Source organism: Lipotes vexillifer, unplaced genomic scaffold, assembly GCF_000442215.2.
Source record: "Lipotes vexillifer unplaced genomic scaffold, Lipotes_vexillifer_v1.1 scaffold844, whole genome shotgun sequence".
Taxonomy (NCBI): domain Eukaryota; kingdom Metazoa; phylum Chordata; class Mammalia; order Artiodactyla; family Lipotidae; genus Lipotes; species Lipotes vexillifer.
In genome coordinates, this window is record NW_006782254.1 from 55,277 (window position 1) to 74,988 (window position 19,712).

General features: G+C 45.5%; 1 protein-coding gene across 1 annotated transcript; it reads left to right on the forward strand.

Moving 5' to 3' along the window:
- Positions 1-222: 222 nt before the first annotated feature.
- Positions 223-6,465, forward strand: GPX7 (glutathione peroxidase 7). The gene is made up of 3 exons (XM_007455045.1): positions 223-357; positions 4,584-4,845; positions 6,302-6,465. The coding sequence occupies exons 1-3, from the start codon at positions 223-225 to the stop codon at positions 6,463-6,465; spliced, it is 561 nt and encodes a 186-aa protein (XP_007455107.1).
- The last annotated feature ends 13,247 nt before the right edge of the window (positions 6,466-19,712 follow it).

The following is a 19,712-nucleotide window of genomic DNA, read 5'->3' on the forward strand; positions in this document are numbered from 1 at the left end:
AAAACATGGCTCTAGGGTCCGGAAAGGGGCGCGGAGTCCAACGCTCCCGCAGTACAGATGGGGAGACTGAGGTCCAGAGCCCGGCTGTCCACCGCCCGCGGAGAAGGGGGCGCGTCCTGCCCGGCTGGCCGCTTGGAGCCGGGGCCGCCTCCTCCCGCCCCCCGCGCCCGTGACCCCAGCCCCGCCTTTGCCTTCGCCACGCCGCCTACTCGGGAGCGAGTCATGGTGGCGGGACTGGCGGCAGCATGGCTGCTCCTGGCGTCTGCGGCCTGCGCGCAGCGGGAGCAGGACTTCTACGACTTCAAGGCGGTCAACATCCGGGGCAAGTTGGTGTCTCTGGAGAAGTACCGCGGCTCGGTGAGTGTCCGCCCGCCGGGCCTCGGCACCGCCCAGCCGGAGCCGGACGGGGGCGCCCGGCGGCCCGGAACCCTGCCGGGTGTGGCTCCGAGGGGGCTCTGGCCTCCCGGCCACCCTGCCCTGGCTCCCCACCCCCACCCAGACATCCCGCCGGGCGCGGCGCCCCCAGATCCTGCACCGGGTCTGTCCCTCGACTACGTGGCATGGCCCGGCGCGCGGTGAAACCCGAAACTCTCGCTGCTGGCGCCGATTTCCCTCCCAGCGATTTTGGGCAGCGGGGCCCAGCCTCTCACACACTGGTCTAAAAAGTAACCCTAGCATCCTAGGGCCTTTGTCTCTCCCATCCCCAGTTTCCACGTTCGGAACAGAGGGAGTTGGTGATATTAAGTCCAGTGAGAACATTGTGGAAATGAAAGCTCGGTGCAGAGGGAGTTATTTCAGACGCACGGGGACCTTACACAAATCATCCTTTAGAGAGTAGTACACTAAGTCCCAGAGAGGGAAGGTCACACAGCGCTAGAAAGCACGGAGCCTAGAGGAGAACCGCTTATCCATCCGTGGCCTACTCTAGGCAAACTTTTAAGCTGGCAGCTCAGGCTGAGATTTAAGTGTAATCCAGTATAACTGCTACCTCCTAACCGAGAGGGAATCTCAGCTCAGAGAGGACTTGAGAGAGGAAGTGTGCCTGGGTGAGTCTTTGAAACAAGAGTGAGTTTTAGTAAGACCAAGAAGAGCATTCCAGGCAAAGAGAACTGTCAAATGCCAAGACTTAGAACTAAACAGCAAGAATGGTGATGCTGGTGGGGAGGTCTTCAAGCAGTTGTGCTTCAAGGAGTATAAAGCATGAGGGTGAAAGATGAGGCTGAAGAAGGTAGGGAGGGACCAAGAGGGGCCTTGAACGCTACATTCAGAGACCGAAATGTTGCACTGTGTGTAATGAAGAGCCCTCCAAGTTCACTTCTCAAGGTGGACCTCAGGCTGTGGTGTGGAAAGGGTGGGGAGTTGGTTTCTAATGGACAGGGAGGCCCAGCATCCAGATTTGGATGGACCACACACACACACACACAAATGGCTGTTAGCATTCTTCTCCCAGGAGCAAGGCCATCCTTAGTGAAGAAAGTACTCTCTAAGCCTTGGAATTCTCAGTTACCCTGGGAGTACTGTGGATAGTAGTGCTTGTCCTGATTGCCCCCCGCCCCAAGGTATTGTGAGTTTCAAATGAGGTGACAATGTGGAAGCACTTGGTGGAGTGCTCTGTGCTTGTGTTTGTTGGGCTCCAGCAGGAACCTCATCCAGGACTCAGGGCAAAGGGCCAGTAAGAGCAGGGCCCATTGCCATTCAGGCCTTCCCTTCCCTCTGGTGCAGCTCATCAGAGAGCCCCAGGTTTAGCACTTGACCAGCTCTGCTACTCATTAATTCATTATTTATTGTTGAGCACCTACTGTATACTAAGTACTGTGCCAGCCCTGGGGATACAGCGGTGAACAAAACAGCTAAGTTTCCCCTTTAACAGAGCTTATATGTGGTGGAGAGGAGAAAGGCAATAAACAAGGAACTGAGAAATGAACAATGTAATTCCTAATAGTAATAGATGCTAAGACAAAAACAGACAAAAGCTATTTGTTTTCAGAAGTAATAAGGCATCCAGGATGTGAGGAACAGAAATCCTGGAGAAAAATTACCTGGAAAGTAGTCCCAGAATTCTGAGTGTTTTCATCCTCTAGGTCACTGGTAAATCCTAAAAAGCATTGGAGCTAGAGGCCTAGAAATCAATCAGAAAGAAACTGAAAAAAGAAGAAAAAAAAAACCGAAGTCACACACATGCTACGAGGTAGAGTTAGAATTTGAACCCAGGCAGTCCAGTTCCAGAGCCCATGTCTTAATTTCCAGCTTATTTCCAACTTTAGAGGGAAACCAGGAACAGTCAGTCCAGGGAACCTGTAAACGAAACTTTGTGTTAACCCAAGCTTGGTTTGCCACTTGGGCAATATGGTCATTCATTCACCTGCAAATAGCTACTGGCTCATTATGTGTATTTTACCATGGTTTTTTTTTAAATTGGAAGCAAAAAACACTGGCTTCTTTATAGGCACTACATGCCTGCCACTGGGTCCAGCCCTAGAGACAGCCATGAGCAAAATTGTATGGTTTGTGCCCTCATGCTAACTGGGAAGACAGTCGTTTAGACCAGTGTTGAGTGTAGATAAATGGGTGACACTCAGGAATGCTCTTGCCTACACTGTGAGGTTATGTACATATAGGCCTGAGTGTAGTGTGTATGTGAATGGTTTATTTGTTTGCTTGCTTCTGTGTACTCATCTGAGTCTGCATCTGTGCTTGTATATGTATATGTAAATTTACTGTGTGTATTTAGGTGTATCTGTCTGTGTTTTGGTCACTTTAAATATAAGCTTTTTGGATTCAGGCATGGAAATAGAAATAGGATTTCCCTCCTTCCAAAAGTATGGGCAGACACACAAGATGTAGGTTAGAAATAAACAACCTTTAATGCTCTCAATGCCCAAGGATCCAGTAAAGAAGAAAGAGGAAGACCTCTAACTAGTGAAGGGAGCTAAGAGTCCCAGTTTCTCACCACCAGAGGCGCAATATGGCATATGCTGACAAAATGGGGGAGGTTGTTCTAACAGCCTGTGGCCCCAAGGAATGGGTGAGGGAGATACAGCACAGTGGTTCTCATCACCTAGCTCAGTGGTTCTCAGCTGGTGGTGATCTTTTTCCCCAGGGGACATTCGGCAATGTCTGTAGACATTTTTGATTGTTAAGACTAGGCGTCTAGTGGGTGGAGGCCAGGGACGCTGCTAAACATTCTACAATGAACAGGACAGCTACCTCACAGCAAAGATTATCCAGCCCCAAGTGTCAGTAGTACTGAGGTTGAGAAACCCTGTCCAGCCTCAGCAGTCTGTGCCCGAGCATGTCCAGTGCCTCAGGCTGCCGCTGGAAGGTGGCCCTCTTTATGGAGCCAGCTGGTATAATCCTGCCTCTTCTAAAAAGTGGCCAGGACTTCCCTGGTGGTGCAGTGGTTAAGAATCCGCCTGCCAATGCAGGGGACACAGATTCTATCCCTGGTCCGGGAAGATCCTGCATGCCGCGGAGTAAATAAGCCTGTGAGCCACAACTACTGAGCCTGCATGCTGCAACTACTGAAGCCCGCGCGCCTAGAGCCCGTGCTCCGCAACAAGAGAAGCCACAGCCATAAGAAGCCTACGCACCGCAGCAAAGAGTAGCCCCCACTCGCCGCAACTAGAGAAAGCCCGTGCACAGCAACAAAGACCCAACGCAGACAAAAATCAATCAATCAATAAAATTTAAAAAAAATAATAAAATAAAATAATAAAATAAGAAGTGGCCAGAGAGATAGGGCTTGGCTACCTAAACACAGGGTGAGAATTTAAATCCTTTAATAATATATAACTAGAAGCTAAAAACATAACATTGGTGCCAAAATTGTAACTGCAGTAATATAATCAAGTTCCATCAGCCAGATTTATATTTATCACTGAATGGCAATAAATAAATATATTATAAGGCAATCATAAATTTAAGGGTTAGTCTAGTGATAGAAGAAAGGGTATTTGTTTGCTGGAGGGAGAGGGGCAAAAAGAACCCTGAGGTTCTTGGGATCCTTTTATCAAGAAAACCATGTCTGTCTATGTACCCATTCAGGTGATCATATATATGTGCACACTTACTTATTCATTCAGCACATACTTTCTGAGACTTTTCCATGTGTCAGGCCCAGTAATGAAGTGAACATAACTCCTGCCCTCAGTGGGTTCACATTCTAGAAGGAAGACCAACACATGTATAGGGCACTACAGTGTAGAATGATGAGTGCTAGTTGACTGAGCCAGAAATTGAACCCAGGTCTGCCTTTTCTCTCTCCTGTATCACCTCCTGATGTGAGTTCACCAGTATGTGTGCCTCTCTCTGTGATGGTGTTCTGTGTGTTTGTGGGCATGTGTGATGTGTGCCAATGTATCTTTGTGTCGTGGGGCACAGGCATACCCATTCATGTGTATTGTGTACTTATTCTCATGAATGTTTATGTATGTTTTTCACACGTCTGTAAGACCCTGCATGTTTATGAGAGAGAGCATTAATTGTTGAGGGGGCATCACATACATGGGCATGTCAGGCCATGTACAAGTGTGTGCCTCTTCACTGGTTTGTGTATGTGTCTGGGTTTTGCTTTTGCCACCCAGGTGTCCCTGGTGGTGAACGTGGCTAGCGAGTGTGGCTTCACAGACCAGCACTATCGGGCCCTGCAACAGCTACAGCGGGACCTGGGGCCTCACCACTTCAACGTGCTTGCCTTTCCCTGCAACCAGTTTGGCCAGCAGGAGCCCAACAGCAACAAGGAGATTGAGAGCTTTGCCCGCCGCACCTACAGTGTCTCTTTCCCCATGTTTAGCAAGATCACAGTCACCGGCACTGGTGCCCACCCTGCCTTCAAGTACCTGATCCGTGAGTCCTGAGCCTTTCCCTCACCTTCCCTCAGCTGGCTGAGGCTGTGGCTCCCTGGGCAGCAGAAGCTACTGGCTGGCTGGGTGACCTGGGGCCCCTTAGACCCGCACAGGCGGGTTGATGGTCTGTTCTAGCACTAATCTTTGAGGATGAGCTGAGGAGTATTCCTGCTTAAGAATATCTCCGCCCCTGCTGCCTTGCAGTTCTCCCTCAGAGTCACTCTTGCAGACTTCTCTGGGCTCCTGTTTCCATCTACAGTGGCTCCTAAAAGGAGACTGGACCCTCAGATTTTAGTCAGTGTGAATTAGTTGAGCTTATGGACTTAGCTGCAGGCAGGGGATGCCACATGCCTGGAGAAGGCCGGCCCATATCTCCTGTCCTGAGTCAGAGGCAAAGTGTGTAGGCCACAGGAGAGAAACCTTCTGAGCTAAAATACCAGATCTTGGGAATTCCCTGGCAGTGCAGCAGTTAGGACTCGGCACTTCCACTACCCGGCCTGGGTTCAATTGCTGGTTGGGAAACTAAGATCCCAAGCAAGCTGTGTGGCGCAGCCATAAAAAAACCAAACAGATCTTAATATTTGAGAAATAGATTCCTTCTGCAGAAGCCTCAGAACCACAAAATGGGGTCATTAGCCAAGCTTGTCATTAAGTACTGTTTCCTTTCTCAGGCCTCTCCCTTCCTTTGGGGGCTCCATTTTTGCCTTCTCCCACCTCTTATTCCATGCTTCTGGTTGCCTTCATATCGCTCACTGCCACCCCCGACCAATCCATTCACCTGGAAGAGTAAATAACAAACAACAGTGTAGCAAACAAAAGGTCCCTTACTGAGGCAATTTGAATTTTGCTTTGTGGGTCAATCCTAATATTTGGGTTTTTTCCCCTGTGTGTTTTTATTATTCCTTCTCAGTTCCCATAGTTATAGATCAAACCTGGCTGTGCTTTAGAAGCACCTGGGGAGCTCTTAAAAATGCATTAGCCTGAGACCTACTGAAGCAGAGCCCAAGAATCTGTTTATATTAACCCCCCTCCTCTACCACCACCACCACCATGATTCAGATGCAGAGAGTCCATGGACTAACATTTGGAAACCATTGAGATTTAATGAGAAAATAGGACATAGACTGTGTAGTAGTTTGAGGTCATTAATAAAGGAAGGTCTGATGTTGCCTTGCCCAGCACTTCACAGAATCGTAAAGCAGTAGTTCTCAAACTGGGCACCAGATTGCAACCTCCTGGAAAGCTTTTGAAAAATACTGATGCCTGAGTCTCACCCCCAGATATCCTTACTTAAGCGGTCTGGGGGTATGGACTGGGCATCAGGATTTTGCAAAGCTCTCCAGTTCATTCTAACTAACAGAACCACTACTTCAAGGGAGGGATGGACACCAATAGTGGGATTCCAGGAGAGGGGACACAGGGAAGCACACCTTGCTCTCCTTCCTCCTTTGCTCTAGAGACTTCTGGAAAGGAGCCCACCTGGAACTTCTGGAAGTACCTAGTGGCCCCGGATGGAAAGGTGATAGGGGCTTGGGACCCAACCATGTCGGTGGAGGAGTTAAGGCCCCAGATTACAGCGCTTGTGAGGAAGCTCATCCTGAAGGAGCGAGAAGACTTGTAACTACTTTCCCTCCTGTCCCACTGTCCCCTCCCCTCACTGTTCACCAGGCGGCTGTTCACTCAGTGTTCACTGAGTGGCCAAAGCAAACTCAAATGGTGCTACAAGGGAGAGACTGCTGACTCTCCTTCCCCCACTCTTATCCCACCTACCCCATCACTCCTGTCTGGGGAAAATTCTAGTAGTTTGATTATTTGAATCTTAGAGCAACCTGTAAGAACCCCTGACCGGTGACAGCTCTTGACCAATGACTCAACAACCAGTAAGAACCTCTGGCCCCTGAAAACATGTGGCAAATAGAGGTACAAGCAATAATCTCCTACCTGTTATGAACTCTCTAAAATGAGGCCAATTCCTACCTCACAGGGCTGTTGTGAGATTGAGGATGAAAGGCCTATGAAAGTGCGTAGGGCAGTGCCAGGTTACTAGGAGGCGTTCAATAAATGTTTTTTGCATATGAACCAAAAAATAAGTTGTGATCAATAAAAACTTGAACCCAACACGAATTTCCAGCCATGAGAATCCAGGCCAAACATTTGTTGTTGTTGTTGTTTTCCTATGTATTTTTTTCAATTACAAAAGTAATAAAAATTCATTGTAAAATAAGATGATACAAAATAAAAATGAAACTATCCCCCTCATTTCCTATATGGTCACTCCCTGGAGGTAAACACTGTTAGCAGTTTGGTACCAAGTCTTCCCAGACTTTTTTTTATCAAGCCTATCATTATTGCCCAATAAGAATTCACTGACCAAAAGTACACTACAATTACAAACAGGCAAAGGATAAGAACAGATAATTCACAGAAAAATAGAGACGGATAATGAGGATATGAAAAGGTGTTCAGCCTCATTCAAGTTGGAAAGATTTTGTTAAATGATAATACCTGTCATTGGTGAGGATGTGGGGAAATGGGCATTCGCATAAGCTGTCAGTGGGACAACAAACTGGCACAGCTTTTTAGAGGATGACTTGTCAATATCTTTTAAAACAAAATGTTTATATGCTTTGATCCACCATTTCTCCTTTTAAAAGACTCCCAAACTGTGCAAATATGTGTGTACAATAATATGTATGTACCTTGTTCATAATGGTGAAAATTCGATGCAATCCTTGTGTCCATCAGTATGGTTTGGTAACAAATTATGGTACAAATCCCAATGATAATAATAACTAATACAGGGCTTCCCTGGTGGTGCAGTGATTAAGAATCCGCCTGCCAATGCAGGGGACACAGGTTCAAGCCCTGGTCCAGGAAGATCCCACATGCCGCGGGGCAATTAAGCCCGTGCGCCACAACTACTGAGCCTGCGCTCTACAGCCCGCGAGCCACAACTGCTGAGCCCGCGTGCCACAACTACCGAAGCCTGTGCACCTAGAGCCCGTGCTCCACAACAGGAGAAGCCACTCCAATGAGAAGCCCGCGCACCACAACAAAGAGTAGCCCCCGCTCGCCACAACTAGAGAAAGCCTGTGCACAGCAATGAAGACCCAACACAGTCAAAAATAAATAAATAAAATAAATATTTTTAAAAAGGGAAATAATAAAAAATATATTAAAATAATAAGTTATTCAAATGAATGAATTAATTTCTATGCTACCATAGAAAGTTGTCCCAAAGTGAAAAAATGGCAAGTTGTAATGAACACATGCACACACAAGAAAACATCCAGTACAAACAAGAATAATATTTGTATTAAAAATTTACAATGTTAAGTGTGAGAGAGGGAGGGAGGGAAGGAGGGAGGGAGGGATGTAGACCAAACTATTCATGGTGGCTGTCCGTGAGGGTGTGGGGTGGGATAACAGGAGTCATTCACTTTCTTTGTCAAGTATTTTTGTAATGTTTGAATTTTGTATGTAAAAATCCGTATTTCACTTTTATATAAATATAGAAAAGAGGTGATGAGCAGAATCACTGATAGATAATTTATCGGCCAATGAGAATTTCATGTCTACTTCTCCCAAAGTCACTCTTCTAGAAGAAGGAAGCTCAGATTGAAGTCTTGGCTGTGCCCTTGACTCACAGACTGAGCAAACTCTTCCCCCTCTGCTGTCTTCCATTTTCCCCCTGGACAGTGAAAGGGTTGAACTGTGCTCAAAGCCTCCCTTAATGATCCTTCCCAAAAGCTGCAAGAGTAAATGAAGGCTTTCTGTGGGCTGACCACACACCACCCTGTGGTGGCCTCCAGCCTGTCCTAACACACCCTCCTCCAAGCTCTGGCTCTGCACGTGGTCGTTTCCGCGTGTGTGCAGGTGCACACACACACACACACACACACACACACACACACACTGAAATCCAGCTATCGCAGAAATTTTTGTGATGAACAACTCAGAGCCACATTCTCAATGGACATCTCTCTGACCTCACCCTACTTGACCTGTCAGCCGCTTCTGACATTGCTGATTGTATGACTCTACTCCCTGACACATTCTCTTCCCTTCTTAGTTTTCCTGCCCCTGTCTTCTCTTGGTTTTCCCCCATCTCTCTGGGTGCTCCTTCCTTCTCAATGTCTGTCCATGACTCTTCCTCCTCTGCCCACTCCTTCCCTATTGGTCTTCCTTAGGCTTCTAGGCGGGTCCCTTTTCTCACTCCATATACTCTTCCACAACCATCTCATATTTTCTCATGGTTTTGACCACCGTCTACACCCTGATGATAGCTAAATCTCTACCTTGTATCTATGCTGGACTCATACCCACTTGCCTACTGGGCGTGACTAGAGACACCTCAATTCAGTGTCTCCAGAACTAAACTCATCACCTCTCCCTGACACACCCGCTCTCCCTTATCCCCAGCCTTCACAACCCCCCTAAGCCTTTCCTTCCACACAGCACTCACTCGCTCACTTACCACATTCTCATTGTTTAAGCAACTGCCTTCCTTTCTCTCCTCAGCACAGTGCTTGGCCCTTAGCAGATTAAATTTAATTATATGGGAAGCATTTTGAGCACTGGCTCCATGCTGTCCCTGCCTAGACCCTATCTGGAAAACCAAAGACAAGCAAACAGTTCCCCCCAGCAGTTTAGAGTCCAGCTGAGGATTTTGCACTCCACATTAGACCTTCATTCCTAGGCTTTGTCAGCTTTCTGCTGTTCCCAAGTCCCATCTAATGTGCAAGAGTCCTCCTAGGAAAAATCTCATTTTATGTTGTTATCAACTGTTACCTCAGTCATTGGTTAAGCAATATCTGCTAACAACTTAGTTTTAAATGAATCCCTCGGTAATCATCTAACACTTGAATAGTTAATATTTGATTTTTCTACTGATGCCTTAATTATCTTCTAATAGCTATTTGCTAACAATTATTAATCAATATTTTTGTTGTCTGCTTAAATCATATTACCGATCACTAAGCTCTCTGCTATTAGTTTAGAGGTGACAAGCAAGCCTGGGACCACCAGTTAGCAGTTTGGGAAGGGCTCATTTCTGGCTGCCGATACAATAATAGGCTCTGTCTTTTGTTGAGCTCTCTTTTCACCCTCAGATGATTCTCATTCACTATCGACTGGTCCTAGGTCCTCAGAGAGAGGGTGGACCCATCCTAATTGCTTATTTGTTTCTCTGAGCTGCGCTGGAGTGTGGAGGGAGGAGCGTGTGACTATGAGGGGAATCTCTGGAAAATTATGGTTGGAAGGGACTTTCATTCATCAACAAATATTTCTGGAGCATTGCCTATGTGTCAAGTTCTGCATTAGGTTCTAGGGTTACGTCAGTGAACAAGACACCCGTGTTCCCAGCTGTCATGGTGCTCAGAGAATAGTGGGAAATAGTGGGAAACATTAAGCAAATAATTACACCAATTATTATACAATTACAATTATGATAAGCACCAGGAAGAAGTACAAGGAGCCATGAGCCTGTGTAGAAGTGGCATTGGACATATTCTGGAGTTCAGTGGAGGCTTCCCTGAGAAATGACATTTAAGCTGAGAGCTGAAATTTTAATAAGAGTTAGGGCAAAGAAGTAGAGGGGAGGGTTTGTAAACAGAAGCAGTGGCTGGAGCAAAGTCCCTAATGAGGGAAGATGCTCAACAGAATGGAGCCAGTGCTGCTTGGAGCGAAGTGATAGGGAGAAGGGTCAGAGAGGTAGGCAGGGGCCAGATCATTTAAGGTCTTGTGGGATCCAGGTAAGAACTGATAGTGACTTGACTTAGCGTCACAGAGTCTGTCTTCAGTCCCAAACCTGAAGGTCAGAAATAAACCCTTGGTGCAGAGGCAGACACTGAACTCCAGGTAGGAGAAGTAGGTGGCTCTGGGGCTACCCGGAGCACCAGTCAGCATGGAGACACTTGTGGAAGGCAGGCAGATCTGAAACCTCCCAGCTACAGCAGGGCCAGCCTGGTGGCTGGAGGGAATTGCTGAGGCTTGGATCGCTACAGATCACCAAGCTGCTTGCATAGATCCCTGGGCCCCAGAGGCATTACATTGCAGGTGGTGGTCAATAGGCAAGACAGAAACACTGCCTTGGGTATAACAACAAAAACTCTGCAGCTTCCTCTCCTCCCCACATCTCCTTCAGTCCCTACATCTTAGCCCTTACCTGTGACTTTGTGTGTGTGTGTGTGATACGTGGGCCTCTCACTGCTGTGGCCTCTCCCGTCGCGGAGCACAGGCTCCGGACGCGCAGGCTCGGCGGCCACGGCTCACGGGCCCAGCCGCTCCGCGGCATGTGGGATCTTCCCGGACCGGGGCACGAACCCGTGTCCCCTGCATCCGCAGGCGGACTCTCAACCACTGCGCCACCAGGGAAGCCCTTACCTGTGACTTTTACCACTTTGTGTCGGGATAGAGATTTGGCAGCTGTAACAAGAGCCCAAAGTAAACACAGTCTCAAAAAAAGTAGAAGTTTCTTCTATACCATGTAAAAATTGGACCTTTACCTGCTCCATGAATTAGTCAGGGGCCCGGGCTTATGGCGCTGGCATCCCTAGGACGTTGTCATCAGCCGCATGACCCAAGACAGCTGATCACCTCACCTCTATGCCTTTAAGGGCATGACTACATCACATTCTACAAGTCAGAAGAACTTAGTCTATAGCCATACCCAGACATAATTTATTTTCACTAGGAAATAAAGTTTTTATTCTGTATGGCCATGTGCCCATATGAAAATTGAGTTCCATTAACATAAAAGAAGGGGAGAACAGATGTTGCAGGGGTCAGGGACAAATAGCCATCTCTGCGCTATATCTTAATATTTTTCAAATCTCTCTCCTCTCCTTTTTCCTGCTACGACTATCCTAACTCAGGATTTATCATCTTTCTGGCCCATATCCTTGGCCCCAATTCCCTCCTTCAATCCATCCTTCATGTCACAAGCTGAATGATGTTCCAAAAAGCAGACCTGAGCATATCACCTCTCTGCTTCAGTGTGCCCCCCAGCCCTTATCCTTGGAAAAAAGGCTTGGTTCTTTAAACTGTCATTCAAAGCCCTTCTGCCTCATCTTCCTCAATTTCTCACCTTCGGTGTTGCTACAGCACCAAACTGCTTGCTATATTCTCTCTCATTTCTTTTGTTTGTTTGTTTGTTTTGTTTTGTTTTGTTTTGTTTTGTTTTTTGCGGTACGCGGGCCTCTCACCGTTGTGGCCTCTCCCATTGCGGAGCACAGGCTCCGGATGCGCAGGCCCAGCGGCCACTGGCCCACGGGCGCAGCCCACGGGCGCAGCCGCTCTGCGGCATGTGGGATCCTCCCGGACCGGGGCACGAACCCGCGTCCCCTGCATCGGCAGGCGGACCCTCAACCACTGCGCCACCAGGGAAGCCCTCTCTCTCATTTCTTCCTCCCATCGCACAGGTAGAAATTCTCTTCCTTTCCCTCATATTGCTGTGCGCCTTATCTCTGTTGTATTCTTTGAACGTAAGAAATGTCTGTTCAAAAGTCATATATTGACTACCTCATTGTCATCATCTATGTCTGTTTCTAAGTGTCCTAAAGACTGTCTCAGCCCCTGCATTAGCTAGGTTCCCCGTAAAAGGCTCAAATCCTCCCGTGGAAGGGGTGACCAATCTCAGTAAAATGGGAACGCTCAGTCAGAAGGCCCCTTCTTCTAATCTCTTGGATATGAGTTCTCCCTTCTGAGCACATGACCCATTGCGCCCTTCTGGTCATTCTCCAGAGGGGGTCCCAGGGCCACAGTCGTCCCTGGTATTAGTGATGATTGCATGGGAAAAACTTATATTTTAAAATTACTCGTTCTTCATATGACATTCAAATTTAACCAGCCGTCTTGCATCTTATCTGGCAACACTAATCCAGGGTTGAATACCATGCAGTAAGAAGTTGAACTAGATAGCCTCTAGGATCCTTTCAACTCTAGGAAACAAAGATTCTAACTCTTCTGATTCACCTTGTAACTCCCAATGAAAGCAGAAACTCAGGATTAAAGTCAAAGAGCTAAGAACATAGTTAATCAACGTAACAAATGACAATATCCCCTTACTAGATGTGTAACATTGGGACAGTCACTTAATCTACCTCAACCTCCATTGCTTCATCTAGCCAATAAAAGGAAACCAAGATTTTACCTAATAAATGCTGGGCACTGTGCTAGACACTTCTGTCTATGTGCTGTCTCCCCTGGAATGTTCAGACAAACTAATGTGTGAAAAGGCCCTTTTTTTTTGGCGGTACACGGGCCTCTCACTGTTGTGGCCTCCCCCATTGCGGAGCACAGGCTCCGGACGCACGGACTCCGCGGCATGTGGGATCTTCCCGGACCGGGGCACGAACCTGTGTCGCCTGCATGGGTAGGTGGACTCTCAACCACTGCACCCCCAGGGAAGCCCGAAAAGGCCCTTTGTAAATGGAAGTGGGCTGTAACAAATGTGAAACAGTATTAGCATTAGTATAGCACCTATCTCGAGCTGATTTCCTTTGCTGAAACCTTCAGGGGAAAGAAGTTTCCCTAGTTTGGTCATATTGTAGGGGAAAAACATCATCTAGGACTCTAGTGTCTAGAGCAGTGATTCTTAACTAAGGGTGATTTTGCTCACCAGGGGACATTTGGCAATGTCTGGAGACATTTTGGTTGTCACAACTAGGTAATGGGTACTACTGGCATCTAGAGGGTAGAAGCCAGGGATGCTGCTAAACATCCTACAGTATAAGGACTGTCCCCTACAACAAAGAATTACCTGGCCTAAGAGGTCAGTAGGCTGAGCAATCATGGTCTAGAGTACTACCAAGCAGAATTTATATTCCAGCTCTACCACTTAGCAGCTGGGCGACTCATGGACTTTACCTCTCTGTGCCTCAGTGTCCTCTTCTGGGACATCTGGGATATTAATAGCACTTACCGCATAGGCCTATTTTAATGATTAAATAAAAATACACCCATAAAGCCCTGGAGTACCTGATACATAGTAAACATTCAGTAAATGATAGTTCTTCTTATAGTTATTTAAGTATTACTGTCCCCTCTTAAAAGATAGGAAATTGAGACTCAGAGAGGGGAACAGACTTGCCCAAGGTCAAGAGAAAAAGCAATTCTAGTCATGGGGTTGACAAACGTCACCAAGAATCTTCTGTAAACAAAGGCTGCAGTTTTCTTGTGTGTGGACCTAACATGAGACACCATCCTTGCACTCAGCAAAGTGGAAAGAAAAGGAGAACTAACCTTTACTGAGTGCTCACATAACCTATATCTCATCTCTTAAGGTAGGTATTATGATTTCCATTTTACAGATATGACTTAGTGAGAAATCTAAAGTCTCCCAGCAAGTCAATTGCCAAGTAGCAATTGAAATCCAGGCTGACCCAGTACCAAAGCCCCTGCCTCTCCCTCTGTTCTCTGCTCCCTAGACTCTGGTAACACTCCAGCAGGGACAGGGAGGGTTTAGGGTTGGAGATTTTGATTCTGGGAGAAGGCCATTCAATCCAGGGTGCAGCAGTCTTGGAGTAAATTGCAGAAGTGGCTGATCTCAGACTGAAAAAGAACTGTGAATATGAAAAATGATTAAAAACAAATAAAGTGCTGGACTCATGTTGAGACCAGAGAAGGAGGTAGACAAAGACAGTGTTTGTTTCCTTGAACTTTGGGGACTGGCAAACCCAGGACAAATCCTAGTTTCTGCCATTCCTGGCTGGGTCCTTGGGTGAGAACTTAACCTCTCTGAGGCTCAATATATTTATATATAAAATACCCATTCAGAATCATTCGTTCATTTATTTTATCTTTTTAACATCTTTATTGGAGTATAATTGCTTTCCAGTGTTGTGTTAGTTTCTGCTGTATAACAAAGTGAATCAGCTATATATATACATATGTCCCCATATCTCTTCCCTCTTGCATCTCCCTCCCTCCCACCCTATCCCACCCCTCTAGGTGGTCGCAAAGCACTGAGCTGATCTCCCTGTGCCATGCAGCTGCTTCCCACTAGCTATCTATTTTACATTTGGTAGTGTATATATGTCCATGCCACTCTCTCACTGCGTCCCAGCTTCCCCTTCCTCCTCCCCATGTCCTCAAGCCCATTCTCTACATCTGTGTCTTTATTCCTGTCCTGTCCCTAGGTTCATCAGAACCATTCTTTCGTTCATTTATTAGTTCTTCCTCCTCCCTTAACCTATATGGCTATGCAGATTTTGAAGGTGGCCAGCAGAAAAGACAATTAGGAGTTGAAATCTAGCCTGAACTCTACTTACTCAGCTTTGCCTTTGGCATAGAGCTATATAAAGGCAGAGGAAGGGACATTTTTTTTTTTTTTAATATTTACTTATTTATTTAGGCTGCACCGGGTCTTAGTTGAGGCACTTGGGATCTTTGTTGCCACATGTGGGATCGTTTGTTGTAGCATGTGGGATCTTTTAGTTTCAGCATGCGGGCTCATAGTTGTGGCATGCAGGCTTCTTAATTGTGGCATGCAGGCTTCTTATTTGAAGCATGCAGGCTCACGGTTGAGGCATGCATGCGGGATCTAGTTCCCTGACCAGGGATTGAACCCCTGCCCCCTGCACTGGGAGCTTGGAGTCTTACCCACTGGACCACCAGGGAAGTCCCAAGGGGCACTTTTTTCTGATTTGCACAAAAGCGCACAAAAGAGCAAAGGTGGCACAAAGCAGCAGCTTGAGAACCAACCCTAGGCTAAGTGTGGTGAAGCCAGCACCGAGCAGGTATAACTTTTGTCCTAGAGGAGCCCATAGTCTGAAGTTGTGGTTCCTAAGTGAGGTGATGGCACATGGAAGTGTTCAATGAATGGTACACATAGACAGAGCAGACACTGCAATAAACAATGGTGCTTTCGGGGGCAGGGATTCTTCAAGAGAGTATAGAGGATTTAGATAAGCAAAAGAAGGGAACTACATAAGCAAAAACTTGGGAGAGGAGGCTCCCTTCCCAGGTCAGATTGGCTGAAACAGAGGCTTCGTGTAGGAGAGAAGAGGCAGGTATAGTTGGAGACGTATGGAGAGTTCAGATTTTAGAGGTCAGACTAGAACCACTGGGGCTACATCAACAGCTCAGGTCAAGCCTTCAGAGGACCTCTCTGTTGATAAGTGTGTGATGGGAGAGAATCAAGTGCAGAGCAAAAAGAATCACATAACTCTGCCTTAAAAGTCAAAAGAATTCTCTTCAGCATTGTACTGGAAATCCTAGACAGTGTAACAAAACAAGAAAAAAATAAAATGCATCAACTGGAAAGGAAAAGTAAAACCACCTTTATTCACAAGCAACATAATATGTTGCCTGTGAGGAAATCATGTTTTTTTTATGTTAACATAAAAAAATCCTTAGTCTATAAAAAAGCTACTAGAACTAATAACTGAATTTAACAAGATCTCAGAATACAAGGTGAATATAGGAAAATAAGTTGTATTTCTATAAATTGGCATATCACATTAAAAATGTCATTTACAATAGCATCAAAAATAAGAAAAAGGGAAAAATTTAATAAAATGTGTACAAGACCTTTACATGGAAGGGTATAAAACATTGCTGGGAAAAATTAAGAACTAAATAAACGAAGAGATATATACCATGTTCATGGATTGGGAAACTCAATATTAAGATGTTAATTCTCTCCAAATTCATCTATTGATTCAATGCAATCCTAAACAAAATCCAAGCAGGATTTTTGGGGGCAGAAATTGACAAGTGGATTCTAAAATTTATATGGAAATGCAAAGGACCCAGAATCACGAAAACAATTTTGAAAAATAAGGACAAAGTTAGGAGACTTATACTACCTGATTTTAAGATTCACTTACAAAGCTACAGTAATTAAGACAGAGTGGAACTGGCATAAGGTTAGATCCAGATCAGGTCAATGAAATAGAATAGAGAATTCAGAAATAAATCCACACATACATGGTTAATTGAGTTTTGCCAAAGGTGTCAAGTTAATTCAGTAGAGAAAGGATAGTCCTTTCAAAGGATGGTTTTGAAACTACTTTTACTTCATATTTGGCACATAAATTAACTCAAAAAAATCAGAGGCATAAATGTAAAAGCTAAAGCTATAAAACTTTTGGAAGAAAACATAGGAGAAAATCTTTGTTACCATGGGGTCTGCAAAGATCTTTTTTTTAAAACTTTTTTTTGGCCGCCACTCCCCCCCACCACCACCACGTCATGTGGGATCTTAGTTCTCTGACCAGGGATTGAACCTGCACACCCTGCATTGGAAGCGTGGAGTCTTAACCACTAGACCACCAGGGAAGTCCTGGCAAAGATCTTTTTTAGAAAGAACACAGAAAGCACTAATCTTAATAGAAAAAAAGTGATAAATTGAACTATCAAAATTCTTAATTTCGGCTTTTCAGAAAACACCGTTAAAAAAAATGAGAAAGAACACAACATTGTAAATCAACTATACTTTAATAAAAAAAAATTTAATGAGAAGTCAAGCTATAGATTGGGAAAGAATATTTACAATAATATATTGATAAAGGATTTGTATCCAGAATATATAAGAACTGTTACAGTGCAATAAGAAGATAACCCAATTTAAAAATAGGCAAAACGGGGCTTCCCTGGTGGCAGTGGTTAAGAATCCGCCTGCCAATGCAGGGCACACAGGTTCGAGCCCTGGTCGGGGAAGATCTCACATGCCGCGGAGCAACTAAGCCCGTGTGCCACAACTACTGAGCCTGTGCTCTAGAGCCCACAAGGCACAACTACTGAGCCCACGTGCCACAACTACTGCAGTCTGCACACCTAGAGCCCGTGCTCTGCAACAAGAGAAGCTACTGCAATGAGAAGCCCGCACACCACAACGAAGAGTAGCTCCCGCTCGCCACAGCTAGAGAAAGCCCGCACCCAGCAACCCAACTCAGCCAAAAATAATAAATAAATAAATAAACAAATGTAATTTTAAAAAAATTTGGCAAAACATACATTTTGCCAAAGAAGATACATGAATGGCTAATGAGCACATGAAACGTTATTCATCATTAGCCATTAGGAAAAAACAAATTAAACCCACAATGAGATGCTACTTCACGTCTACAAGAATAACCAAAATAAAAAATACTGACAATACCAAGTGCTGGTGAGGATGTAGAGCCCTGACTCTCTCTCATACATTGCTGGTGGGGATGCAAAATGGTTCCAACCACACTCTGGAAAACAGTTTGGCAACTTCTTATCAAGTTAAACATACATCCACCCTATTACCCCAAAACTCCACTTCTAGGATTCACCCAAGCGAAATGAAAACATAGCACCCCCCACAAAAAAAGCATATATGCAAAAAATTTTATAGCAACTTTATTCATGATAGTACCCAGCTGGAAACAACTCTAATGCCTATGAACAGTTGAATGGGCTAACTGCAGTATTTCATATAATGAGTATATTTCCAGGTACTCGGCAATAAAAGGAAGGAATTACTCCTACATGCAACAATTTCTGTGTATCTCAAAGGCACTGTGGTGAGCAAAATAGGTCAGGCACAAAAGAGGACATACTATCGGATTCCATTAAGACAAAAATTCAAGAACAGGCAGAACTAATCTATAGGAAGGGAGAGCAGAGCAGTGGTTGTCTAAGGCAAGGCTAGGGGTGGGGAGGAGGGCTGACTGCAAAGTGGCACAATGGATGGTGACAAGTGATGGAAACGTGCTGTATCCTGACTGTGGTGGTAGTTACATGAGTATAGTCGCCAAGCTGCACTTAAAATGGGTATATTTTACTGTTTGTAAAATATACCTCAGTAAAATTGATTTTAAAAATAAAAAATCACAAGAGAAACAGCATTATATAGTAATAAAAGAAATTGGAAGGGGCTTCCCTGGTGGTGCAGTGGTTGAGAGTCCGCCTGCTGATGCAGGGGACGCGGGTTCGTGCCCCAGTCCGGGAAGATCCCAAATGCCACGGAGCAGCCCGTGAGCCATGGCCGCTGAGCCTGCGCATCCGGAGCCTGTGCTCCGCAATGGGAAAGGCCACGAGGCCACAACAGTGAGAGGCCCGCGTACCGCAAAAAAAAAAAAAAAAAAAGAAATTGGAAGGAATCTGAACTTTGAAGAGAATGGATAATAAATTATCATATATTCACTAAGTGGGAAACTATATAGCAGTAAAAGTGAATGAGCCAGACTGAGCATACACATCAATATAGACAAAACTCAAAAACATAAGACTGAGTGAAAAAAATCAGGCTCCAGAAGAATACATGCAATGTGATGCTATTTATTTAAGATGTAATCACATGTAAAGCAATTTCATACATTGTTCACAGATCCATACATATGTGATAAATGCATGAATAAGAGCATGGGGATGATAAACACCGAATTCAGGAGAATACCTATGTGGGGAAAGAGGAGTATGGAGGGCAGGAGTGGGGCTTCAAACAGGATTGATCAAATTTTTTATTTCTTAAATTTGAGTAGTACATGGGTGGTTCTTGTATTATTCTTTATGTTGTTTGTGTGCTTTAAAGATTTCACAGGAAGACAAACAAACAGCAAACTAACGAAAACCTAAACCCAAAGAGTGACCACTTAGAGTTGGGGGAGAGCCTAGCTGGTATCAGGAGATCTGAGCCTCAGTCCGGTTTGTCCCTGGATTTCATGTTCCAACGTGGCAAAGTCACTTCTCTCAGGATGAGACGCAAGAGCCTCATTCTGGAAAAGAAGAGAAAGAATCAGTCTTGAGCATCAGGGGAGTTGGTGGTGCGAGGAACTGGCGCTTGCGCTTAATGCACGTCAGCGTCCTTTCTTTGCTTCTCCAGCTGCGGTGACCTGCAAGCTGGCACCGGAGCTGGGTCGGGGATGGGGAGAGCCATCGGGGAGGGGCGTCGGG

Coding starts and splice junctions, on each gene's coding strand:
- GPX7 (XM_007455045.1), top strand. CDS start 223: ATGGTGGCGGGACTGGCGGCAGCATGGCTGCTCCTGGCGTCTGCGGCC. Junction 358..4,583: donor TGGAGAAGTACCGCGGCTCG/GTGAGTGTCCGC, acceptor TTTGCCACCCAG/GTGTCCCTGGTGGTGAACGT. Junction 4,846..6,301: donor TGCCTTCAAGTACCTGATCC/GTGAGTCCTGAG, acceptor CCTTTGCTCTAG/AGACTTCTGGAAAGGAGCCC.